Source organism: Manis pentadactyla, chromosome 1, assembly GCF_030020395.1.
Source record: "Manis pentadactyla isolate mManPen7 chromosome 1, mManPen7.hap1, whole genome shotgun sequence".
NCBI classification, from domain to species: domain Eukaryota; kingdom Metazoa; phylum Chordata; class Mammalia; order Pholidota; family Manidae; genus Manis; species Manis pentadactyla.
Window position 1 is genome coordinate 45,629,981 of NC_080019.1, and position 27,494 is coordinate 45,657,474.

The window sequence follows — 27,494 nt, forward strand, 5'->3', positions numbered from 1 at the left end:
TCTCATTCTCACGGGACGACCTCAGAGGGTTGTGAGGAGAGAGTGAACAGGTCAGAGCCTTAACACTGACAAGTGTTCTCATCGAATATTTTATTTCAGAATGAACTTACATTTCCAGAAAAATGCCTGATCCTTTATTATTTTTATTTGCTCCTTCTCCCTCAGGACTGACATTGCACACAATCCTAATCTATCAAAGATAACCTTTAAACTTTATTAATCCTTGATTATCCAAGATCTTCTGTGTTGGCTAACTACATACAGGTGGTGAGCATGCAGATTTTTCACTGAAAACATGCCAACAGCTTGCAAGCTGATTCAGCTGACTGCAGGTGGCGCAGAGTTGGAGGGCTTCACCAAGGCAGAACTCGCCCCGCTCAGTTGTGCCCTCTGATCTGACTCTGGTGTGCTTTCTGCCTGGAGCAGGTGCACTTGGTAAATGGTACAGAACAGCTGTGCTCCCCTGGGGGCTTGTGGTGCCTGGGATCTTGTTGCCACAGCCAGTCATGAGGGTACCCTGACCCAGCTCCCAGCCCCCAGTGAGTTGGGGTTTCCTCCCTGGATGTCCCTGTGGACTGCTCAGGAGTTATCCTCAAGCATGCTATGTAGACCACGGTTGACTAGGCTTGGTGGAATGCTCAGGCCTCCAGGAGAGACAGGTGGAAAGCCCCCTGCTCTCGCCACAGCCCACTGCTCTACTTGTGAGAATGGGAAAGGTGCATGGATAAGGCCGGAATGCTCTGGCAGGGACCTGAAGGATTGAGGCTGTCAGTCTGGCCATCCACTAGCTACGCTTTGTATACACCAGCTCATCCCTTTCAGTTAATCCAAATGATGCTTTCCCTCCCCCATCCGCAGGGAAGGCAGGCTGCTAATATGCTGGGAGAACAGGAACTTCTCTTTCTGAAGTGGCACCCAGTCCTAAAAAGAGCCCACAGCTGAGCCCACACAGATGCCGGAGTGCACTTGTGCACAGCGATTCCTGCAGGGAGTTGCAACATACACACACTTAAAAGGCAACTTTAAAGGGTAACTCCGAGGACAGAGAAATGCTGGCATGCCACACATCCAACTGTTTTTTTTTGCTTGCATACATAACTTCTTAAAATGTGAAAAAAAATTTACAGCACATCTCAAATCTTGGAAAAAGGGACTCCACACTGAGAGCCCTCTATGTTCTTTTCCCTGCTTTTCATGGGAAGTCGTCAAACTTGGGTAAAATACCCTTGACTTTTGCCTTTTCTTAACTTCAACATGTAGTGTGAAGCTGCTGTCATGTGATTTGATCTGCTTTGCAATTTCTGTAAACTCATCAGCCAATGCGCGCGCGCGCGCGCGCACACACACACACACACACACACACACGCACCCACACTCCACCCCCTCCCGTAATTACCCCACACACCACATCAGCAGTGGCACCCACAGGCCAGCCTTTTCTATCCATGCAAAAATAAACCTATTGGAAATAAAAGCCATTGTCCATCCAGTTTAAAGGTGTGGTTTGAACTACACTGTCAGAATATCAGTACCTTTTTTTTAAACCTTTTTCCCAGCTTCTAATGACTTCCTTGTCTTTTGTTCAAGGAACTGCACTGGGGTGGGGGAGGGGCATTTCTTTATCAGCTGTGTGCCCATTAAAAAAAGGCAAAAAGCAATGGCTTACAGTTCTTCCTTAAAGACAAAGATACCAAGGCATAATTCTTTGAAGACTTTTTCTGTCACTTCTTTATATAACACTGCCCATTAATTTTTCTGGGGGAAAAAAAAAAGTTCTATGATGAGTTCATGTGGGAAAAGCTCCACAGAATCTTTGCCCGAAGTTCCATCATTAATATAGTGTTTGGCATTGATGTGGCTTTAACAAGTGTGCTCCTCTGGGAGGTGGAGAATTAAGAACAGGCCAGATACACATTTCAGATACAGTAGTGCAGCTTTCTTCCCTTGTAAAAAAAAAGGAAACTGATTATTGAAACCATGGAGTGTTACAAATGGTATTTTTTAAGCCCTTAGTTCCAGGTTTCCCACTGGCCGGGTAACTCTTTTTCTCTGCTTCTTAAGCATTTCTTCAACCAAGCCCTCCTCACTGGTCCTGCAGCCCTACAAGGACCCCGAGTCCCTGCTACAGACACCTGGTCTGCAGGCACAAGAGAGGTTTCTGTCAGAGATTTTGAATCAGATCACAAGATGTTCTTCTGGTTTCTGTACACTTTATTTTTAATTCCTACAAAATTAAAATAATTAAAAGTCTACTCTTCCCACTACATCAAGCTGTCTGCTTTCTGTGTCATCTAAAAAGTATGTGATTTAACAGATGAACAATCTCACTGCACCGTGCAGGGAGGGGCAGAAATTCCCTCAGGTAGCCCAGAAGGTATCTTCTGAAGAAAAAGGAACTTTTTTAGAATGCAGTTGAAATGTCAAAAGGGAAAAGGCAAAAGTCTCTCCGGAGCCTTCATGCCATTACCAGGCCCCATGCCCTCTGTCCTCAGCCCTTCCGTCTATGACAGACACCAGCAGGCACGGGAAGCTGGCCGGGCTCAGGTGCATCAAGATCTCTAATGGCTGTGGCTTTGGAAGCCAGCCCAAGGGTGCACTTCACCCTGGTCCCTAGGTGGTGCCACAGGACGTCTCCAATGCCTGCACCCACCTGTGTGCTCCCTCAAGGGTCCCGCCACTGAGCAGTGTCACATGCACTCACCAGCTCCCCCGCAGCCCATGTGGGGCCTCTCGGAGCACTGGAGGCCCTCCTTTGGTCGTCAGGGGTTAGGCTGTCTTAGAGAAAGTGCTCCCAAGCAGGCTTTGTCTGGGACGTTTTAAGCAGGGCTGACTCCAGGCCTTTTGTCTGGGAAGAGTCCGTTACCTTGTTCTCCACTAGTCCTCCCACTTCTGGGCTGCAGTTGGCCTGCCTTGCTCTGGTGTGATGTATGTTCTGACACAAGAATGCAAGGGCTTCCTCAGCATCTCCTAACACTGGGTGTGAGCAGCCCTCTGCTCTGTCCACAGAGGCTAAAGTCCTGGAACTACTCCAAATGCGGGTTAGACTGAAAGGCCTTCCCACCAGAGCAGGAGCTCACCCAATGGCCCCTTCCCCAAACAGTGCTGGGGGGCCCCTTGGCCCCCTGCACTTTCCTTCGGGCTCCGTTCCTCCACAAGTTGTTCCTCCCTTCCTTGCTCAGTCACCACTCCTGAAAAGACCCTGGACCAATGTACCAAACAAGTAGCCTACAAAAGAAGCCGATTCAGGGTCCTTGCCTCTGGGGGCTGCAGCTTCAGGGAACTGTCAAGGGCTGTTTTGACTATATGTGATTTCTGTGGATCTCACCTCCACAGCAGGGCCACTGCTAGATAGGCTGCCAGGATTTGTATGAGCCTGTTTTAGGTATTTCTTCCCCAACTTGAAATGGTCTCCACGTGTATGAGTATTAAATAAACTGATCTTTGCTTTCCTTTATTTATGCTTCTTTAATCCCACATCCTTCTTCCCTTTAAGGGTCAAAGCACCCAAGATAATTCAGCTGAGATGTCTGTCTAACCACCCATCTACCAACCTAACTGTGTTAATTTAAAACTCTGACCTTTATCCTTAACCACCTGCAGGCTCTTCCCTACACATACATACCTAAAATTCAGAACACTGACAGCACAAGATAATGCCTATTTCTGATAGAGTATACTTTCTAACATGAATAAAAACATAAAATATATCACTGAAATAAAGTAAAACTATAACCTAAAGACTGTTTAAAACAATCCATTTTAAATATCTAAATTATTTACAAATATAATAACAAGGAATCATCCTTTAGAGGACAGGGGATTATAAAAAACAGTAAATGCTGATATAGTAATACACTGAAATATATTAATATTTGTTTTCAGTACTCAAAATTTTTTCTCTATGAGTTAGAAAGTTCTGCACAAAATTGAGTAATAAACAAGCCTCCCCAATTTCCTCCCATAATACCAGTTGCAAGGAAAAAGAATAATCACCTGACTTCAAAGTTTCTTGCTACTAAGTCTTCCCAGGTGGATGGCAGCTCCTGGGATGGTGCTATTTATAGGCCACAGAAAAGTCCAAGTTCAAGGGTAGACCAAGGCAGGGACCAGTCCAGCCCAGATACAAATCCTAAGACAGAGGATGCCCAGACCTTCCTGCTGAAGCTTTTCTATCTACCTGTGACTCCAAGGTTGTGTACATAGTGCCACTCAGGGCCTCTGGGATAATTTATTCAAAGTGACAGGGTTATCACATTCCAAAAATCAAAATGGTCCTGTCACTCCCAATACAGAAAAGAGAGCCAAATTATTGTTTGCACCTTTCCCCTGTGCAATGAATTTTTAATAAGTCTTACCCAGAAATGAAGCTCAAAAGAACTCTTGTCTAAATGATCAGACCTTTCCTAAATTACCTTCAGCAATCTATATTATTCGTTTTGATCACACATTTCCAACTGCAGATTTGTGTGTCTCTCCTCAAGCAAAGTTTCTGGCCTTTTTTTTTGCTGCAGGTTTAAGTAAAGAGAGAAGAGCAATATGTATGTTTCCGTTTGTGGTCAGGACTTACGTCCTCCCCTCTCTCCCTCTGCCTTCCAAGAAAAGGGATTACGTAATCTCCTCTCTCCCTCTGCCTTCCAAGAAAAGTTCTTGGCTGACTTATTCATCAATTTATTCCTCCGTACAGCTTCCCAAAGATGCACCTCGTGGCGCTTTAAACTTACAGAATTCATCTTCTATTCCACCTGCAGGACTGCAGGAAGGGGTGACCACACTCAACACAGTTCTCACCCCTTCAGCCAGAAAACTCACACTGCTTCCTGCACCGTTTCTGCCTCCTACCCAGGGCACCAGTGCCGACAACCAGGACAGGAACAGTACTGCCACTGGTTTCTCCATTAAGTGTGAAGACACTGAATAATAAACATTTTCATTTTCATGCCCTTGCATGGTTAATCTGGTAACAGAAATTGCTACAAAAAATTAAAGCATAAATAAACTATATGCTAAACCAATACTTTTTACTGAAGATGCCTCTAAAGTTTACATCAAAGAAAAAAGAAAAGCTGGTCCCAAATAAAGTCCCTTGGCCACAGGCATCTGAACTTAGCCAGGGGTGGAAAATGCCACCGTGAACCTCTATTCTCGCCTACCCTGTACTGTATGGGGAGTACTGTAGCCTTCACAAGTGAAAATGATGAGTCACAAAAATGAATGTCCTCTCCTCAAATATGGTGACTTGGGAACATTGTGAAATGACAATATTGGGTTAATTCATCTTTTTCTGGGTCTCTCCCTTTATTCCATAGAAAAGCCTCCTTGTCTTTTTAGCACAAGCAGCCAGATGGTCTAGGGAGCCCAGGGCAAACAGTAACCACGTAACTCCTGACATCCCAGAGCCTGGCATCCCAGGGCCCTGAACATAAAACTCTTCATTCCAGTGATGCCTAGGATGTGTGAGTGATTTGCAAACTCCTGGTCACACCTTTAATGCTTGGTAGGGTTGAGGGTGGGTTAAGCAGTTAAAACTTTTCCAACCTCATTTGGAGTCCTCTCTCCGGAAAAGTTTACTAACATTCTTTTAGGATTTACTGGGTTAAGAAGTACTGCTAAAACACTTTTTAAAAGATCTACTTTAAACACATGTGTAAGCTGGAAGGAAAACATATACTGTCATTGAAGTTAGGAAAGTGAAAATGCTACCTATCAAGTGTCTGAACCCCTGAACACATCCTGGGCTTCTTCCTACTTTAATGCGTCTCACAGGTAACACGCTCTCCTTCACGTTCTGAACAATCCAGCACTCACAGTTCCCCCTGAAGCTGCCCGACTTGGCTCAGCTCAGTTTGGCAATCACCAGGGGACTCAAGGGTCTGCCCCTCAGACAGGGAGAGAGACGCCCACTAACAGGAAGAGGGGAGCTGATGTCACGTGGGCAAGAATCCACTTCTCTTTAGCAGCCTTTCCTGCTCCCGCTTCAAGAGCCCTGCTGGGCCACGCACTCCAAGATGGGCAGGGGGCTAGACCCATTAAGTTAAAAACAAGGAGGCATAAGACTCTGTATTAAAAAACAGAAATGCACAACGGGAATGCTTTAATCATCACCCACACAGACGAGCAGAAGCTACAGACAGAGAGCCACTATGGATGGTGCTCGGAACAGAGGTGACAATGGCCCAAAACTCCGCCTCCAGTAAAGGTGCCAGATTTACAGGCCTTATCGTGGTGCCCTCACCAGACCCCTCCTCCTCCTCCTCCTCCTCCTCCTTCTCGGCCGCTGGCAGCTCCCGCATCTCTTCTGGGAAAGCCTGAGGCTGGCTTGGGTAACTTCTGCTGCCTGAGACAGTCACGCATGCCTGGGACCTCTCACCTGAGGTCTCTGGGTGCTGAACTGGCGTGGAGGTAGCTAGGCTCGGGAGGGAAATACGGTCACCTGTGTCATCTTCTTCAAAGTCGTTAAGGCAGTACACTTCATCCAGGTCAACGTCCAGGGTCCGGAAGCCCTTGGTCACCACACCGGGCCGGGGGTCCAGGATGCCCCCAAGGTGAGGCTGGGCCAACTGCTGCCAGTGGTGAAGGGTGGCAGAACCTTACAGAGAACAGGCAGAGATGGGGGACAGGGAGAAGAGAGGATTAGGATGGAAGTCTAAGCTGACAGCTGCTCACCATCCTCAACATGTGAAACATGAATCCCAGCAGGCCCCAAGCTGCACAGGTGGCCTTTGGTAGGGACCCTGATGGGTGGTCTTTGCCCTTCCTACTGTGCACCAGGCACTAGAACCCTACCATGTATGGGAAGGGCAGCAATTTAAGGACTCAAAATTCATTTCTTACAAAGTAAAATTAATGCCATACTGTGTGCCAAGGATGTTTGGTGACAACCTATTATAATCGACCCCAAACCCAACAAAGAATCATCTTATAAGTAGAAGAAAAAATAAGCAAGCAAGCACCAAGGGGGGTATGTGCCGATTCCAGGCCAAGGGTGTGCTGCTGGGAACAGGGGAAACGCAGCAGAGGCAGAGCAGGACAATGTCAGACCAACCTCAGGACCCTGAGAGAGAGCAAAGCGGAAAGAATGTAAAGCCACAGCACACAGAGGTAAGTGGCAGGCATGACAGTGGCCTCCTTTACTTTAGTTTTCTGTATTCTGCCAACAAGACTGAGAGGCTTCAGGTTTGGAGAGAGGAACTCTGGCTAACGAGGTGTAATTAAAGAACATGGTAAGTCCACACAGAGGTCTGAGGCAGAGGAGCAGATTTCCTCAGTGATACCAAACCCTGGAACTCAGATGGTATCATGCAAGGTCTGTTATAACACTGGAGTGCATTCCTGAGGACCTCGAGGGTGACACAGCTGCTCAGAAAGAGAACTGTTCCAAGACAAGTATGCTTAGGAAACCCAGGTTAAGAAGTGCATTTACTAAGGAACATCTCAGAACCTTTAGTATGTTGCTGTGTCCTGGGATTCTGCCCATCCTATTTGTCAGAGCAACCCTTTTTCCCTCTGAAACACTTTTTACAGCCCATATGGCCCTGGTATTGTGGGTACAAGCCCATGAGGCTGGGCATCTATCCCCATTCCACAGTTACAGAAGAGAGCCATGCAAATAAATATTCTACACTTCACAGAGACTTTGAGAGAGGTTCTCAGCTATGAGAACACATACATGCTTCCCAGTCACTGCTGGTTCACCAAGGGTGCCCTCTGTTGGGTGGACAAGAATCCGTCCAGGCTACCAGGCTGCCCTAGGGAATGTCAGAAAGGGGATGGCAGGGGCCAGCAGCTTAGGAGTCAAGAAGAAAGAGATGAGAAAAAGAGGCAGGCACTGGGGTCAGGGAGCAGCAGATGAATGTGAATGAGATGTGGAGAATTCATGCTCATCAGGGGCTCCCAGACTCTCTGGTGTGCCCAGGGGATGCGCTGCCTTCTAAATACCACTGGAAGCAAATTCTCATGGGATAATCTCAGCCAAGGAGTCTTGTAAATGGGCAATTTCAAATCCATTTAAAATAAAAAAGTGTACACACTGCCAACACATGTTTACAAGAGTTCCTCGACACCCACTTTGAGGTCTACCCCAGTCTTAAGCGTGCACAAGTACAATAGCAACCTACTTAACCCTAATCTATTGAATATAAATAGAAAATATTCTAAATGCAAAAAAGAAGGTAACAAAGAGAGGCATATAAAGAACAAGGGCATCACACACCTGTTCTTTCACTACATGGTAAGATAATCTAAGCAGTGATTCTCAACTAGGGACAATTTTAGGACCCCCAGGACATTTGGTAACATCAGTAGACATTTTCAGTTGTCACAACCGTGGAGGAAGAGAGGGTAGCTAATGTCATCTAAGTGGGTGGAGGCCAGGCATGCTCTCCATCCTACAGTACCCAGGACAGCCTCCACAACAGAGAATGAACGGGCCTAAATGTCAACAGCACTGAGAACGAGAAACGCTGCCCTAGAGCTGTGGGTCTCAATTCTCAGATCCTTGAGAATCTGCAGGAAGTCACAGACTCTATCCCCAAAGGAAACTCTCACTTAAGCGTAATGTGCGTAAACGGCCAGCGCTTTGCACTGAACCCAGTTCATGGGATCCTGAGTCCTAGGAGTCATAGCACTGCTTCTAAAAAAGGTACCCTTAACTAAGCATGCCTGTACAGCAGCTTTTTTGAACATGTTACATCAACTCACTCTTAAACTGCCTGATGAGCTCATTGTTACCACCCACACTTTACAGATGAGGGAACTGAGGATTGCTGAAGTTAGATAATTTTCCCAAGTCCCTGAATTAGTGGGGCACAGTCAGGGATCAGTACCAAAGGCCAGATTCTTTCCATAATCACACTGCCCAGCCCCCATAGTCCACAGGTCTGAAAACAAGCAAGGACATCAGTGTTCCAGAAGCAAAAATGGTGGCCTTCTAGGAGGCTGTCTAGGGCCCACCAGGAGACACCCTCTTCCTGCTCGTGGGATTTTCCATGCTGCCCCAGAGACCACGATTCACACTGCATAAAGGGCCCTCAGCTCCTGTACCCCTAGGTGCAGAGGCACACGACCGGCAACACACCGGCCCTGGGGACTAACACCACGTGACTTCACTTACATGCGGAGCCTGACAAACCACACCAACAAACAAGCAAACGACACAAAACAGACTCAGACACAGAGAACTGGTGGTTTCCAGAGGGGAGGTGGGGTGGGGAGATGGACGAAATCAGCGAAGGAGATTAAGGGGGTACAACCTTCTGGTCACACAGTAAAGAAGTCATGGGGATGAAAAGCACAGCATAGGGAATACAGTCAATAACACTGACATAAGTTTGGATGGTGACTGCACTTATTCTGGTGAGCATTTCATGATGTATCCAGTCAAATGATTGCTAACACACCTGAAACATTGTATATCAACTACACTTCATGGTAAAAATAAATTTTTTAGAAACGGCATTGGGGAGAAGTCTTAAAGGAGGCAGTACGGATCCAGCTTGGGATTGCGCACACAGGTCTTAGATAAGAAATCCCCAGGTACAGTGTGGCCAGGTCACCCTTTCTGGAAGGGGAAGAAAGGAGAAGTCAGCAGGCACTGGGAAGTGAAGACCTGTGTCAAGGGAGTGCCCAATCTCCTCATCCTCCTGCAGGGGGTCGAGATGTCTGCCCCGTGCTGCAGAGGAGCTTGGTGAGCCTGGCGGTCTGGGCCTGGATCCTCCATCGTTTCCACATACAGCCCGTCTCTCCACACCCCATGCATGGGCTCCACAGAGAAATGAGGCTACAAAGGGTGTGCTGCTCAGTGTTAGAGGCTACAGAAGAGCATGGGGTTATTTGCATTCCCTGAAAACTGACAGCCAAAGACATGTAGTGACATTACAACTGAAAAATTATCCAGAAAGATGCATCATACTTGGATTTTTACGCCCTGCCTTGGGCATCCCTTACGTAAGAACAGCCAACCTATATGGAGTACTTACTCAGTGCCAGCCCCTCTTCTAAGAAGTCTATGGTTATTACCTCCCTTCATTGTCATAACCCTGTCATCGCCATTTTACAGATGAGGACACTGAGCACAGGGAGGTAAAGTAGTTTGCCACAGGTTGCACAGCTGACAAGTGGCCAAACTGGGATTCAAACCCAGGTTTGTACTTAACAAACTGTCCATCCTTTTAACCATATATACAGCCTCTCAGCTGGTGGGCATCAGGTAACACACCTGAGTGGCTTTTCTAGTCCTCATCCAAGTGTTTTCTGTTCTGCAAGAGTGATTGCTGGTGAAAGCTTCAGCAAACCTATTGAGTTCTGTCATGCATGGGATACAGGACGGCTCCACTCCTGACTGGTTCTGAGCCCCAGGAGGGTTTGCTGAGCACCCGAGTAGACACTTCACACCCCACCTCTCTTCTATTGCCACTGCCTGGATGGCCATGTAGGAATTCTCCCGATCTCCCGGGGGCCTGAAGTCCTTTCTTTGATACAAGAGGGAGTACAAACTAAAAACTAAACATGGATTGCATCTTACTCAGAGCCTCTTTCCTAGCCCCCATTTTCCCAGCTCATTCCTCAGTCCAGCTCCCTGTATTTGTCAAGCATGAGGAAGGAGAACCACTAAACGATTAGCTACTTCCCATCACCACCACTTCCTCCTCCCACCCACAGGAGAATGAGGCTGGAGTCAGGCAGAGCAAGAGAAGAGAACCTTTGTGATCCAGGTTGGCACCAAGATCAAGTTCTATTGCACAAGGGCGTGGACATAATTAGTCACTGCCCCTTCCTGTTTGCTTTCCTTCCACACCCCACTGTTCTAACGAAGTTTTCATGTCATCAAAGGAGAAGAAAACTGAATCCATTTATATCAGAAGAGCAACTGTTGTTTTCAGTTGTAATTCCACTACTACAGGGCCTAGAAGTTAGAATAAAACCTGCTGGGTAACATACAGCTAGAAGTGTAGCTTTTCCCTTACTACACATTAACTTGCTTATTTGGAAAGACTCTCTTGGTCAGAATTATCAAAAGGAACAGCAAAATTCGGGGGGTTGGGGGTGAATACTGCCAGACTCATTGTTTTAATGAAGATGTATCTCTTCCAGTCTGAATGTGTTGTTTGTTCCTCACCTACTTAAAACACATAAGGGAAGACTAAGAGATGGATGCTAGCATTCCCCAACACCTAGCCAGTTACTTTGGCTTGACACCAATAAGCAGACAGCAAGCTTTAATTAAATAAGGGAGGCACAGATGGAAGACAAAGACTGGCTACCTGCTATGATCCCAGCCGACATTCTCCAGGGGCCTCAGCCCAGGTACATTTACCTGCAGAGCACAGGAACCTTACCAGCTTCTTTGTGGGCCAATGGGAAAGGATGACGTAAGAACAGATCTCAGCACCGTGGAGGTCGCCCCTCAGACCTAGAGCAGGGCAAGTCTGGGGAGCCTAAGGTTTATTTGGCACTATCTGGGTGCTGGGCATAATATAAAACATATCACATTTACTCCTCCCCACAATTGTGTGGGGCAAATTTGAGCCCTCTTTTACAAATAAGGAAAACGGCTCAAACGCTGAGGTAATTTATCCAGTGCCACACTTAGAGCTGCACTGAGCCTGGCTATCAGGCAGACTTATCCTTATCAAATTTAGCACTCCACCTTATCAAATTTAATACAGTAACAAAAAAAAAATAATTGTGGAGGGGAGGAAGAAAGAAAATATTGGTTGTATTTTAAATATATAAGAAGTCAGGTTGTATTTTAAATATATAAAATGTAGCCAGAGGGATCTCTATCATAAGGATGCATTCATTACAGGCCATAGTGATAAGAGATGTCTTAATGGTAGTGATTAAGCTTCCAGGTGAGCAGGGTACTACAGGTGAAATTTATCTTGCATATCTAATGGCATTTCCTATTATTCTCTCAACAAGACTAAAAGAGGATTATTCTACCCCAATATTAAAGGAAAAAAAACGATGAATTGCTCAAAACAAAATCTCTTCCTGCAATATGTTTGGAAAATGAATACAAAAACGTATCCTTAGATGATCTAATGAAACACAAAGTCAAATATAGAAAGCAGACAAGATAGAGATGATAAATCCAATGGTCTTTAAGAGACAAAGGAGAAAAAAAGAAAAGAAAGGCAAAAAGTAAAATTGCAGAAATGGAAGACTTTATTGAAAGAAACACAAACATAATTGTGGATCAGAAAACAATCACCAAGCTTACAGCTGAATAAGCAATTAAAAAGAATGAGCCATCCCTTTTCTGAAATCTAAGAAGGACCTAAATTATACAATTGAAGAATAATCACAAAGAAAGACCTTTAGCATGCCCTCTTCCTTCCTTTGGAGAACATGGGACCCAGCATGTCTTGGGTCCTTAACAAGCATGACGTCACCTTCCAGCATTCTCAGCTGGGGCGATGCTGCGCCCAAGGGGTCAGAAACAGGTTCTGGGGGGGTGACAAGAGTCACACTCTTCAGGCACAGAGCAAAGATATACATATAGCACATAAACAGTGTACCTGTGGTATTCAACTTGGAGGGGAGCAATTAAGCAGTGATGTCTAAAATAGCTCCGTAAAGGGGGCAGTATTTTTTTTTAAGTTGAGAAATACTGCATGACAGAAATTTTAACTTGGCTTTGCATCAGAGATATAATCAGAATTGTAAAATAACCTTCTCAAACACCCATGGGTTTCCAAACTAAAGGAGTCAAAAAATGGAAAGTATAAACACATAGTGGCTCTTAGCAGGGGAGTGGTAGGTAAAGGGGAGACATTTTATAATGACTAAAAGAAAAAGAAAGGTGAGTTTTTCCATGAGTTTAATCATCTGGGGGTGTGTCCTTAGCACTAAAAAATAGTCTCTGGAAAAGGTAAACTTAAGGAGGTACAAAATTCACTTTGCCTCCACAGCCACCCCTCTTCCTGGCCCCCGAATCGTGACTGTCTAGGAGCCTTGCTCAGAACACACTACCTGGGAAGAAGCCACACACCCCTGTATTTGAAGATGGGAGCAAAACAGTGCGGGCCCACAGACAGGCAATGGTTTCACGCGGTTACTGGGAAGACAACTTAGCATATGCTTTGCACCTGTCCATTACACCAAACTTTCTGAGAAGTCAAATGTTAATTCTCTGTGCTTCTTAGACCCCCAGGCATGACCTAATTAATGTCTGAGTATGTTACCGGCGCCTACCTCTCCAGATTTTTACTTCTAAGGTTCCAAATGCATAAGAAAGAGAACTAGAAAACCACCGCCAGCACATTCTCTTCCTCTCTTTGGCTTACTGGCTGAGGTGAGTTTTGGCTGCCTGGGGGCCTTTGCAAACCTGCACAGGGAGTGGGAGGCCCAGGCTGCCAGCCCCTCAGAGGAACTCAAACCAGCAGCGCGGGCGGGAATCCCTGAAGAAGAAGGAGTAGGCGGTGCACGGGTGCCCCACTGGCCGGTGGTGGATCAGGGCCCACAGGGAGTCACTGAGGACGGCGGCCAGAGGCCGAGGCCCCTGGTGATCACCTTCCAGAGGCTTCACGATCTGGAGTTTCTCGGGCAGGTAGGAACGGCTGCTGAAGGACATGCCGGAGAAGCCGGTGACCTCGGAGAAGCGGGAGTGTGTGCCTAGGGACATGATGCTCTCCGTGGGCGTGAGGGAGCCGCTGAGCAGCTCGCCCTTCTCCGCCAGCTCCCTGAGCTTCCGCTCCTGCTCCTCTTCGAAGAACCTCCTCTCTGAGAGGTAGTTCTCCCGGCGGAGGGACAGCCGCCTCAGTGCGGTCTCCAGGTCGTGGGAGCCTGGGGTGCCCGGCGTGCCCGGCTTCTTACTCTGCGCGTCATTCCTAGAAGCAGCAGAAATGGGGGTGAGCGGGAGCGCCCAGCAGGGAGAGCTGCACACAGCCACAGAGGTCCCCTGCTAAAGGCGTGGTGGGTATGTCCAGGCCTGCAGGATTTTCCGGGGAAACTAAGGCAGCAGTTGAAATTTTGTCAAAAATGGGGAAACAATGTCTGCCCAGAAGAATTGATTTCCTCTGTTGGGTTTTGGCGGGTGTGAGGGGAAGGGGGCGCACTAAAACCACATAAAAAATCAAGTTCCTATAAACATCTTCCTCATGAACCCTTAGGAAGAAGCCTGCAGGCTGTGCTTCCTGGTCACTAAAGGGCAGCTCCTTCAAGGGCTACTTCTCTTTCCTCTTGAATTCAAGGACCTGAGAGCTCAAGGACGTTTCCCATCAAGCAGTATCCCAACCAGTGGACCCCAACAGATCAGAAGAACCAGCTGTACGGCTAGGGAAAAGCGTGCCCAACAGCAGACAATGTGGGAGGGGGTGTTTCAGGACAAAGGGCTGACAGTGCTGAGGAAGGCCCGCTCCAAGGACACCCCGTGTGATGGGCACTTGCAGGGTGCTCTGTACCCCACCTTCTGAAGCAAACAAGGTTCTGGTTACAAGATGGAGCCTCAGTCCTCAGTCTTTCACACAGCCCAGCTACAAAGGAGTTCATGAAACAAATGTCTACCTACTCTGTAGCCTGACTGTGCAGATTAACAGAAGAAATACTCATTTATTATCCCCTTCAGTATTTTATTAAAAAGCTGACTTCCTGGTGCAGCCTGTTATAGCTCTTTAAACTGGTCAAAATTTCAGTGTCAAGAATGAGCATAAGCTTGGAGGACTGGGAAAACAGACCTGGGAACTGAAATGTCGATACTTTTATCAGCCTGCCTCTTCTGACTGTCCCACACCACCTGCCCCCTGCTGACAGCCAAGAGCTCTGGGAGGCTCACCCCAGGCTGGCCGTCTCCGTCTCCAGGACACCGCTGCTGGTTCTGTTATCCAGGACGACGTTGTTGATGTCACTGCCATAGAAGCTGGACCGGGGGGTGCTGGCGCAGCTGGACAGGAGGGAGTGCACGGATGAGGACTGGTTGGAGCCGGGGATGTTCATGGGGGACGGCGTCAGAGACCTCTGCTTGACGACCTGGTTGATGTTCCTCACAGTCTCAAAGACTCGCTTCTGATGACTGGGGAGAATACAAATCATCACCCAGGAGTGAGGAATGCAGGAATGACCCAGGAAGACCCTCCACAAACTGTCAACCAAGGAGCCAAAAGGCAGCCAGCCCCCGTGAGCCCCAGCAGCTTGCTGTCCTGTGCCTAACTCGTGTTTTTTAGGGTGTTGGTTGGAATTTGAGAGACCCCCCTGCCGAGCCTGCAAATTGAGGGCTTTACCACATGGTGTCCTACAGGTGAGGCCAGCAAGAGTGATACTGCATTTTACTTCCCTTAAGTTTGGCTACAAATACAAATATTTAAGTAGTACATTTATCTCCCAGCTAGTTTCCTACGCTCATGATAGTCCCTAGATGGTGGTGTTCACTGCTCAGCACATAACAGGGCTCAGCAAATATTCGTAGAATGAGTACTGGACCATATATATATCTATATATGAAAAAGCAAGACTGAAAGTTAGTCTTAAACTTCTATAATGAGATGATAAAAACCAGATTAATCTTTCTTTAGAAACTGCTATTTCTGAGAGCAGAATCACAGTTTGACACTCATTTTTTTGTTTTTTTTTTTTTTGCCTTTTAAGGAGAAAAATAAAGGCATGTCGCTATAATGGCCATTTTCTGGGATGCAGAGGGCTTCACACATACCAGTGAGGACACTGGTCACTCCCAGGGTCCTATTTAAGTTCTGTCTATGCTGCTTGGGTACAGAGAAAACAATGAAATAGGATGCATAGCTTCCTTCTAAACACTTAAGGGCAGGCCAAGAGCAAGACCTCACATTAGGAAGAGATGATAGAGGCTGATATCCCTAAATGTGCCCAGGAAGGAAATGGGAGCCCTGCTCACACCCCTTGAAGGGCCCTCTGTATCTCACCCTGCATCCTATTTTCATTTTCCTAACTGATGTTAAAATTTTTAAAACACTTTTGATGAAACAAAAGATAAAAGTAAGCAATAAGAATAAAAGAGGAAAGTGGGATTAAAGATGGCAGCATGAGAGGTGAGACAGAAACTCCCTCCTAAAACCACATATAACATGAAAATATAATTAATACAACTAATCCTGAAAATGCAACAGGAAAGAAGGCTGCATCAGACTGCATATACCTCGACAAAAGAGCAGACCTCACAGAACAGGGAAATATACCAAAGCTGTGACCCAGCGGGGCCCAAGCCCTTTCCCTACCCCAGCTCACCAGCAGGAGGAAGAGAAACAGAGAGGGGACTAGGACTGCTGAACACCCAGCCCTGGAGATCTGTTCTGGGAGCACAAACCTACATTGCATGGTGCTCTGGTGATTAGTGGGGTTGAAAAGCTAAGACAGGCAGAATACCTAGAGAGACGGAGATTACAGCTGCTTGTGGAAAACAGGGATTCATATCGGGCTGATCTGGATGGGCACTCTGAGAGACTTCCTAAAAGCGAGATGGCTGGCTGCTAAGGGGCAAGGACTGCACAGAGCTTACTGCTCAGGAGAAAGGACAGGTAGACAGAACTGTACGGGTGCACTCTGCCCAGCAGGTTGGGAGCTTAAACAGTCTTCAGGTGCTCCATCCTCCTGTCTGGCTATGCAGCTCCAAGGTGCCCCACCGTGATATGCGGCCTGCTGTGTCTTCCTCCTGGCCAGCCCTCACTTGGCTTGTAAACTGGCAACCCCTGCCCTGGCGTCAGGCCAGCCAGAGGGAAGCCCCGCCTACAGCAGCTACCAACACAAAGCATAGAGGCTTACCCCTGTGTCTCTGGCCCACTGGTTCTCACAGTGGAGACAGGCATAGCAGCTGGGAAGCAGAAAACAGCCCTTTCCTCCCCCCAGGCACCAACACTGCTCTCCTGCAACCCCCGACACTGCTCCAGGGTCTGAGCCGCTTCAGAGATAAGAGCTTCTGGGCACTAGAGGGCACCACAGACAAATAAGAAACATCAAAGGAACCTTGTTCAAAGCAAAATTATGAATACACCTAAGAAAGATTCAAATGAAATTGACCTCATGAATCCTGAAAGTGATTTCAAAATAAAAATCATTAACATGCTCGTGGATGTACACAAAAATATTCAAGAACTCAGGAATGAATTCCGATCGGAGATCCAATCTTTGAAGAGCACAATGGAGGGTATTAAAAGCAGATTAGATATGGTGGAGGAGACAATAAATGAAATAGAAATAAGGGAAGAGGAATACAAAGAAGCTGAGGCACAGAGAAAAAAAGGATCTCTAAGAATGAAAGAATAATGAGAGAACTGGGTGACCAATCCAAACGGAATACTATTCGTATTAGAGGGGTATGAGAAGAAGAAGAGAGAAAGAGATAGAAAGTGTCTTTGAGGAAGTAACTGCTGAAAACTTCCCCAAACTGGGGAAGGAGATAGTCTCTCAGGCCATTGAGATGCACAGATCTCTCAACACAAAGAACCCAAGGAGGACAACACCAAGACATATAATTAAAATGGCAAAGATCAAGGATAAGGACCAACTACTAAAAGCAGCCAGAGAAATAAGATCACATACAAAGTAAAATCCATGAGGCTATCATCAGACTTCTCAGCAGAAACCTTATAGGACAGAAGGGAGTGGCATGATATAGTTAATGCAATGAAGCAGAAGGGCCTAGAACCAAGAATAATTTATCCTGCAAGATTATCATTTAAATTTGAAGGCGGGATTAAACAATTTCCAGGTAAGTAAAAGCTGAGAGAATTTAGCTCCTATAAGCCATCTCTACAGTGTATTTTGGAGGCACTGCTATAGATGGAAGTGCTCCTACGGTTAAATACTATCACCAGAGGTAATAAAAAGGAATAGACAAAGATTACAGAATATGATACCTAATATATAAAGAATGGAGGAGGAAGAAAAGGAGGGGAAAAAAAGAACCTTTAGACTGTGTTTGTAATAGCATACTAAGTGAGTTGAGTTAGACTCTTAGATAGTAAGGAAGTTAACCTTGAACCTCTGGTAATCACATATCTAAAGCCTGCAATGTCAATAAGTACATACCTATCGATAATCACCCTAAATGTAAATGGTCTGAACGCACCAATCAAAAGACATAGAGTCACTGAATGGATAAAAATACCAGACCCAACTATATGCTCCCTACAAGAGACTCACTTCATATTCAAAGACATACACAGACTAAAAGTGAAGGGATGGAAAGAGATATTTCATGCAACTAATAGGGAGAAAAAAGCAGGAGTTGCAGTACTTGTATCAGACAAAATAGACTTCAAAACAAAGAGAGTCACAAGAGACAAAGAAGGACATTAAACAATGATAAAGGGTTAATCCAACAAGAGGATATAACCATTATAAATACCTATGCACCCAACACAGGGGCACCTACATATGTGAAACAAATACTAAAACAACTGAAAGGGGAAATAGAATGTAATGCATTCATTTTAGGAGACTTCAACACTCACTCACTCCAAAGGACAGATCAACGAGACAAAATAAGTAAGGAGACAGAGGCACTGAACAACACATTAGAACAGATGGACCTAACAGACACCTACAGAACTCTCTACCCAAAAACAGCAGGATACACATTCTTCTCAAGTGCACACAGAACTTCTTCCAGAATGGACCACAGAGTAGGTCACAAAAAGAGCCTTAGTAAATTCAAAAAGATTTAAATCCTACCAACCAATTTCTCAGATCACAAAGGTATGAAACTAGAAATAAATTGTACAAAGAAAACAAAAAGGCTCACAAACACATGGAGACTTAACAACATGGTCCTAAATAATCAACGGATCAATGACCAAATTAAAACAGAGATGAAGCAATATATGGATACAAGTAAAAACAACAGCACAATGTCCCAACTTCAGTGAGACACAGTGAAGGCAGTTCTAAGAGGAATGTATACAGCAATCTAGGCCTATTTAAAGAAGGAAGAACAATCCCAAATGAATAGTCTAAAGTCACAATTATTGAAACTGGAAAAAGAAGAATAAGTGAGGCCCAAAGTCATCAGAAGGAGGGACATAATAAAGATCAGAAAAGAAAAATATAAAATTGAGAAGAATAAAACAATAGAAAAAAATTAATGAAACCAAGAGCTGGTTCTTTGAGAATCTACACACACAAACAGAATCAGAAATGAGAAAGGAGAAATCACAATGGACACCACAGAAATACAAAGAATTATTAGAGAATACTATGAAAATCTATATGCTAACAAACTGGAAAACCTAGAAGAAATGGACAACTTTCTAGAAAAATATAACCTTCCAAGACTGACCCAGGAAGAAACAGAAAATCTAAACAGACCAATTACCAGCAATGAAATTGAATCAGTAATCAAAAAACTACAGAAAAAAAACCCCAGGCTAGATGGCTTCACCACTGAATTTTATCAGACATGTAGAGAAGACATAATACCCATTCTCCTTAGTTTTCCAAAAAGTAGAATAGGAGGGAATACTTCCAAACTTATTCTATGAAGCCAGCATCATTCCAATACCAAAACCAGGCAAAGACACCACAAAAAAAGAAAACTACAGACCAATATCCCTGATGAACATGGATGCAAAAATACTAAATAAAATATTAGCAAACCAAATTCAAAAATACATCAAGAGGATCATACACCATGAACAAGTGGGATTCATCCCAGGGATGCAACGATGGTACAACATGCAAAAATCCATCAACATCATCCACCACATCAACAAAAAGGACAAAAACCACATGATCATCTCCATAGATGCTGAAAAAGCATTCAAGAAAATGGGTATAGAGGGCAAGTACCTCAACATAATAAAGTCCATATATGACAAACCCACAGCCAACACCATACTTAACAGCAAGAAGCTGAAATATTTACCTCTGAGATCGGGAACAAGACAAGGATGCCTACTCTCCCCGCTTTGACTCAACATAGTACTTGAGGTCCCAGCCACGGCAATCAGACAACACAAAGAAATAAAAGGTGTCCAGACTGGCAAGGAATAAGTCGTTGTTTGCAGATGAATGATATTGTACATAAAAAACCCTAGACTCTACTTCAAAACTACTAGAACTAATATCTGAATTCGGCAAAGTTGCAGGACACAAAATTAATACACATAAATCTGTCGCATTCCTATAAACTAATGATGAACTACCAGAAAGAGCAATCAGGAAAACAATTCCATTCACAGATGCATCAAAAAGAATAAAAATACCTAGGAATAAACCTAGCCAAGGAAGTGAAAGACCTATACGCTGAAAATTACAAGACACTCCTAAGAGATATTAAAGAGAACACTAATAAATGGAAATTCATCCCATGCTCTTGGATAGAAAGAATTAATATTGTTAAAATGGCCATCCTGCCTAAAGCAATCGACAGAGTCAATGCAATCCCTATCAAAATACCAACAGCATTCTTCAATGAACTGCAACAAATAGTTCTAAAATTCATATGGAACCACAAAAGACCCCGAATAACCAAAGCAATCCTGAGAAGGAAGAATAAAGCAGGGGGATCTCACTTCCCAACTTCAAGCTCTACTAGAAAGCCACAGTAATCAAGACAATTTGGTACCAGCACAAGAATGGACCCACAGACCAGTGAACAGACTAGAGAGTCCAGATATAAACCTAAGCATATATGGTCAATTAATATACGATAAAGGAGCCATGGATATACAATGGGGAAATGACAGCCTCTTCGACAGCTGGTGTTGGCAAAACTGGACAGCTATATGCAAAAGAATGAAACTGGATTATTCTCTAACCCCATACACAAAAGTAAACTCAAAATGGATCAAAGACCTGAATGTAAATCATGAAACCATAAAACTCTTAGAAGAAAATACAGGCAAAACTTTCTTGAACACAAACATGATCAACTTCTTCATGTACATTTCTCCACCGGCAAGGGAAACAAAAGCAAAAATGAACAAATGGGACTGTATCAAACTAAAAAGCTTCTGTACAGCAAAAGACACCATCAGTAGAACAAAAAGGCCTCCTACAGTATGGGAGAAAATATTCATAAATGACATATCTGATAAGGGGTTGGCATCCAAAATATACAAACAGCTCATGCACCTCAAGAAACAAAAAGCAAATAATCCAGTTAAAAAATGGGCAGAGGATCTGATCAGACACTTCTCCAAAGAAGAAATTCAGATGGCCAACAGGCACATGAAAAGATGCTCCACATCACTAATCATCAGAGAGATGCAAAATAAAACTACAATGAGATATCACCTCACACCAGTTAGGATCGCCATCATACAAAAGACAAACAATAACAAATGTTGGCGAGGATGTGGAGAAAGGGGAATTCTCCTACACTGCTGGTGGGAATGTAAATAGTTCATGTATTGTGGAAAGCAGTATGGAGGTTCATCAAAAAACTCAAAATAGAAATACCATTTGACCCAGGAATTGCACTCCTAGGAATTTACCCTAAGAATGCAGGAGCCCAGTTTGAAGAAGACATATGCACCCCTATGTTTATCAGAGCATTATTTACAATAGCTATGAAATGGAAGCAACCTAAGTGACCATCAGTAGATGAATGGATAAAGAAGATGTGGTACATATACACAATGGAATATTATTCAGCCATAAGAAGAAAACAAATCCTACCATTTGCAACAACATGGATGGAGCTAGAGGGTATTATGCTCAGTGAAATAAGCCAGGCGGAGAAAGACAAGTATCATGTGATTTCACTCACCTGTGGAGTATAAGAACAAAGCAAAAACTGAAGGAACAAAACAGCAACAGACTCACAGAATCCAAGAATGGAGTAACAGTTACCAAAGGGAAAGCGACTGGGGAGAATGTATGAGAAGGGATGGATAAGGGGAAAAAGGAGCATTACAATGAACACACATAATGTAGGGGGATGGCACAGGAAAGGCAGTATAGCACAGAGACGACAAAGTAGTGACTCTACAGCATCTTACTAAGCTGATGGACAGTGACTGTAATGGGGTATGTGGTGGGGACTTGATAATAGGGGGAGTCTAGTAACCACAATGTTGTTCATGTAAGTGTATCTTAATGATACCAAAATAAATAAATAATATACTGAAAAAAAATAAAAGAGGAAAAGGATAAACATAAAAAGATAAAAATGGTGTGAAGATGGAACTTGTATTAAGAGATGGGAAGCATCCCTCCTTTCCCAACCTTCTGGATGTTCACAGCACCTCTTTAAAACCTAACACGGGAAGCTGGGGGATGCTGTCAGCTGTGTTCTCTTTCCCTTCATCTGGGAAGGACCACATGGTCACTGGTGGTGTCTGAGGCCCAGACATGGCTAGTTTTGGTCACCACCAGTCACAAGCCAGCCCCCAGAAAGCTCAGAACTAAGGCCGTACGCGATGTCGGGCGACTCAGGCTCTTCCAGCTGCAGCTCCTTGCGCATCGTTCCCTCGATCTCTGCTGCCAGGGAGTCCTGGGAAAAGCCAGAAGACATACACTGAGTGAGCAGCAATACAACTGCTCTGTCTCTAAAAGAGATGGGCAGCCAGGCCAGCCATTAAAGTGCAATCTGAGGCCTCAGAAGCCCACAGACTTCCCACAACACAAGGTGGATTGCTTTCACCACTGTTAGAAACCCTGGTGATCAATCTCCACAGCAAGGTTTAGATGTAGCAGGCCAGAGGGCACTGAGCATAAAGTTCCTGCACTCCCAGCTATGGGCCTGAAAGCAAACCCTTTGTTGCCTTGGACAAACCATGGAGCTGTGCCTCTGACCATGAGGAGAGGCAGAGAGGTTGGTGGGGGGTGGGAGTCAGGAAGGACCTGAATCATGGGCACTGTCATCTGGGCCTCTGCTCTCAGGCCTCCCTGGCCTCCTGCAAAGAAAGCTCCTCTCCCCATCAGCCTATCCATCTTTAATGGCCAGCTCACCTCTCACTTCCATGAGCAGTCCTTCACTTCCTCCCCAAGGAGACACCAAACACATTAAATCCTTGCCAGTTCTCAGAGCAGTTCATTTACGCCTCTCTGGCTAGGTCATGGATTTTGTGGGTCAGGGAAAGGCCAGCCACTAGCAACTCCTCACTTCCCTGACCGGCCAGGCCCCAAGCTGAGACCCAACAACAAGCTGCCTGATGAGAGCCCCTCTTGCTGAACCCCTGCCACCCCTCACCATGCGAGGTACAGCCTGACAGATGATCCCTCACGCTGATGCACGCATGCACTGGTGGGACCAGGTATGTGTGGAGAAGCACCTGCTGAAGCCTCAGAGACACCACGTGGACAGCCCTCAGGGAAGGGATGGCCATTACAGATGCTATTAGCCAACAGGGCTTCCTGTGATGGTGAGAATGCTCTCTCTGCACCGTTTAGCACGGAGCCACTGTCTGCAGGTGGCTACTGCTCACTTGAAACGTGGCCAGTGTGGCTGAGGAGCTGAATTCTTACTGTACTGATTTTAAGTGATTTGAATTTAGGTAGCCATTTATGGCCAGTGGCTTCCCAGCAGACAACACAGAGGGACTCCAGGTGTCAATCCCCACATCCCCATAGTTCACCCTGGGACATTCCAGTCTGGACACTGGAACCAAGTGGGGGAGACTCAACAGGAGCCAGCAGGGAGCTCGAGTCATGCAGGGTTACTGGGCTTGCCTCCAACTCCTATTCACAAATATACAATTTTATTTAGTCATTATTGCCCACAGATTGCCATTAAACATAATCCTGTGGCAAAGGGCTTCCTATGTGAGTCTGACGTTTTTTAAGCCAGTTTATTTTCCTTTATATTATTCACCATAGAGTTCACATTCAGAGTTCCACGTAGGGAAAGAACCTAACTACAATTTAGGAGACATGAGGTATTAAACTACTAATTACAAAGCCATGCTCGAAGAAAGTTGCAAGCAGGGTCAATAAGTGAATAAAACAGGACTTAAAGGAAGCCAGATTATTGAACTAACTACTAAAATATTAGTAATAATGGCTGTGATATAGTAATATAGGATCTGGCTTCAGGACTGGTAATTACTGCCATTTTGGAAGTGGAGATTAGGATAAATGGTATTTGAGATGTCTGCAACTGAATGTGTCATGAAAACAGCTGTGATTTCAACAGGTGACAAAGTCCCCAGGGGTGCCAATATCACAGTGGCTTGTTGCCTACCTTCAACATAAGGAGGAAACACTGCATGCAGTTAGGGGTTAATGAAAATAAAAGATATAATCTTCCTTCAAAGTTACTGGGCCCCCTGTATATATGTTGAATATAAAGGTTCCTAGCAGTTTGTTCTTCAGGCTGTCCATCCACACACCCAAATCTAGTATCTATTAAACATCTACTTCTGCAACATACCAAGGACTGTGCTAGGTAGAGGGTATTAAAGAGGGGGAAGGAAGAAAGCTTACGAATGCCTGCCATAAGGCAAGAGAACCGGGAACATACTTGAGCAAAAGCTGCTCCTCACTGTTTTATTCAGCAAGTACAAAGGCTGGGAGCAAGAGAGGCCGATCTGGGCATTTTGCTCCAGAAACATGGGCATCGTACAAGTTTTAGATTGCCTTAAATACTTTTAATGCATAATGCACTTTAAAAATAGCCATCTTGAACAACTGAGCTGTGCCAACAGCTTCAGAAAAAGGCTAACAAAAGCTCTACCTCAGCAAATATAAAAGCTGAGACTCTCCAAAAGAAACCCAAATGCAGATTTTCAATTCAACTTTTCTTATGTAATGATTTAGTTTTAAGATACAAATCTGTCCTTGAGAGTGTATCACACAATGGAGTGAATCTTAGGTACACAAGAAACACGGCAGCGCCAGGAGGCCTGTGTGTGAGCTGAGTGTGGTCTGCTGTAGCTCAAGGAATTTGGGGGATAGGATGCTCTTTGCTGCCTTTCCTGGGGTTCCAGGAATCACTAGGTTACCAATCTCCTCCTTAGGAAGCTATTTATAATGTGTCTTTCATTTTGGTTTCATTAGACTTCTATCAAGTTGAAACAGAGTGAGAGAGAGCATGCATTCTAGCCCGACTTAGATGTTATGAAAGCAAAAAGAAAAAGTGATTGTGAATCAGGAAAAGTGGGCCAGACAACAAGTGGGGGACAGTGTCAGTAATGGGGTTATGGGGGTTTGGAGGGAAAGGAACCCATGAAAAGGCCACAGTCGGAAGGTACCATGTCTCACAAACCTTTATACAGCTATCCACTCTTACCCCATTTAGGAGAGTTTCTCTCCAAAGTCCTTCTCTCCTCAAAAATATGGTATTTATCAAACCATAGAAATGGAGGTTGAATATAAAGGTTCCTAGCAGTTTGTTCTTCAGGCTGTCCATCCACACACCCAAATCTAGTATCTATTACACATCTACTTCTGCAACATACCAAGGACTGTGCTAGGTAGAGGGTATTAAAGAGGGGGAAGGAAGAAAATAGCAAATAAAATGGTGCTCACCTTCGGGGGGCTTTAGTCTGCTGGAAGTAAAATGAGTAAGCTCACCATGTGTTACAGGGAAATGACCAGCAAAGGGGCCCAACTTCAACAGGGAAAGGTTAACCTCCTGGAAAATCCCCTTTTCACCATGTTCCCCTAAAGCCCAAACATGAAATAAATCAGGCCAGGGATAATGAAATAAGATTGTGGGGAAATGACTTTAAAAAAAAAATTTAAATGCCACTTCTAGCAGAAAGAGAAATATTTTTTCAGATCACAGATACTGACAGTGACCAAGGGGATGACTAACAAGCATATAAAGAGCCGAGAGAACTGTCTGGGCAATTTAAGAATTCTGGAATGTTCTTGTGAGGCCAAAAGAGCACCTCCTCTAGGAAGGTCAGAAAAATAATGCATAAATCATGTCTTCCAACTATTTGAGGCTCCTACTTAATTTATCTTTTACGGGCAGGGATGGAAAATAAAGAATCAATTTGTGTCACATAGTTAAGAAGCCACCACCCGGGCACAAGAGCCCTCCACCACTTGGATCCGGATCCAAGCTATAAAATGAGATGCCGCCTGCAACTCAGCTCCAGACCCTGCCTCCCTACCAGGGGTTCTCCTGCTGCCCTCTGGGCGGGCAGAGGGGTGCCAGAAAGCCAGCAGGGACTCACCATGGGGAACAGGCCCAGCGAGTGGTAGCGCCGGGGTGTGGTGTTGGGCATGGTCTTGTTCCGCAGGTTCTTGAGCTCCTCCTGCGCCTCATGAAGCATCTCCATGCACTCTGCGTACTTGTCCTCCAGCTCGCGCAGCTGCAGGGGACCAGGCAGACGTGTGGGCCAGGCTCCCATGAGCCCCAGGGGCGTAGTGCACCCCCACCCCCCACAGCTGGACGTCAGGGCTGCTAACAGAGGCCCGACAGCCAAAGAGCCCTTGAGACTCAGGGTGTCTTTCACTCAGGGCATGCTTACAGCCTCAGACATCCCCTGAAATACTAACGGGCAGCTGAGATAAAAACAACTTGAAACTAATGGCAGAGCAAACAGTCACACCCGCTTTTCCAGCCACGGCTCTGAATGGCAGCTTTCATGTGCTGTGTTCTGTAGCTCTTATTGCAGTGTTTGTGGGGAGACAGTAACAGCGGGTGTTACCTTAGGAGTAAGAAAGGCATTCGATCGTATAAAAATGGCTGCTAAGATGCACGTGACCCACAACCTGTCAGAGGAAAGCCGCCGCGCCCTAATGGGCATTGGGGGAGCCACTCACCTCAGCCGTGAGCTGTCGCTGGGCATCCTTGGCAGCCCCCAGGTGCTGGACGAGTTCTTCATTCTCCACTGCACACTGAAATGGTGCAAAGCTATGTCAGCTACTCTTTTAAGCTATTTGAGGAACTATAACTTTTCCCCCTTGTTAGAGGATCCATTATGATCCTATCACATTTCTGCAATAAGACTTTTCTCTTATCCTGGGGTAAATTTTCATCTTTTATATAATTTTGAAGGCAGTCTTTCCTACATCCATATTCCTTCTCTGTAGCCCGCCCCCACCCCACCCCCATAGTCACAGCTGCTCTCCGGAAACATTTCTCTTCATGATTCCAGCAAAGGCCTAACACGGGAACTAAATTGTTTTTTGCAGTGTCATCTTAAATCTGAAGGGAATATTGTTCTGCTGCAGAACATTCCAGGTGCACCATGTAAAAGCAAGTACTAGACTAGATGATTCAAAAGTTAAATTCTAAAACTCCATGTCTACAGAATTCTATTAATTTGCAGATCATTCTTAGAAGATAAGTGCTGATAAATATAATCCCCTCACCAACTCAGGGCAACCAGTTTTCTATTGAATCTACTCAGCTTTATCTCAAAAGGGGCCGCACAAACTCCTAAAATAGGCAGCTGTCTTGTCAGATAAATGCCCCTTCTCTGTCTCAGAACAGCTATGTGTGTACTAGCTGGAGAGAAGCCTTACAGCTTTTGCCTTCTTCTGCAAATCCACTATTTGCGAGAGCAGGTGTGTGATCTCCTCCTGCTGGCGGGCAGCATCTTCAGTCTTCTTGGCCAGCTCCTCTGAGATACTGGCAATCTGCACATTGGCGTCCCCTTTGACCAAGGCAAAAGCATCTTTATTAA

General features: G+C 45.2%; 1 protein-coding gene across 9 annotated transcripts in view; it reads right to left on the reverse strand.

The window, feature by feature from the left end:
- TRAK1 (trafficking kinesin protein 1) overlaps positions 1 to 27,494 on the reverse strand; it is a 133,952-nt gene that overhangs the window by 8,261 nt on the left and 98,197 nt on the right. For 6 of the 9 annotated variants that reach the window (XM_036897204.2, XM_036897210.2, XM_036897207.2 and 3 more), the window contains 7 exons: positions 27,334 to 27,464; positions 26,629 to 26,703; positions 26,037 to 26,174; positions 22,329 to 22,405; positions 14,774 to 15,010; positions 13,513 to 13,829; positions 6,368 to 6,586 (listed from right to left, as the gene is read on the reverse strand). In XM_036897204.2, coding sequence (XP_036753099.2) covers positions 6,368 to 6,586; positions 13,513 to 13,829; positions 14,774 to 15,010; positions 22,329 to 22,405; positions 26,037 to 26,174; positions 26,629 to 26,703; positions 27,334 to 27,464 — 1,194 coding nt within the window. Of the gene's footprint in view, positions 1 to 6,076; positions 6,587 to 13,512; positions 13,830 to 14,773; positions 15,011 to 22,328; positions 22,406 to 26,036; positions 26,175 to 26,628; positions 26,704 to 27,333; positions 27,465 to 27,494 lie in introns of those variants that run through there. The other 3 variants (XM_036897205.2, XM_036897209.2, XM_036897213.2) reach the window with 2 other exon arrangements.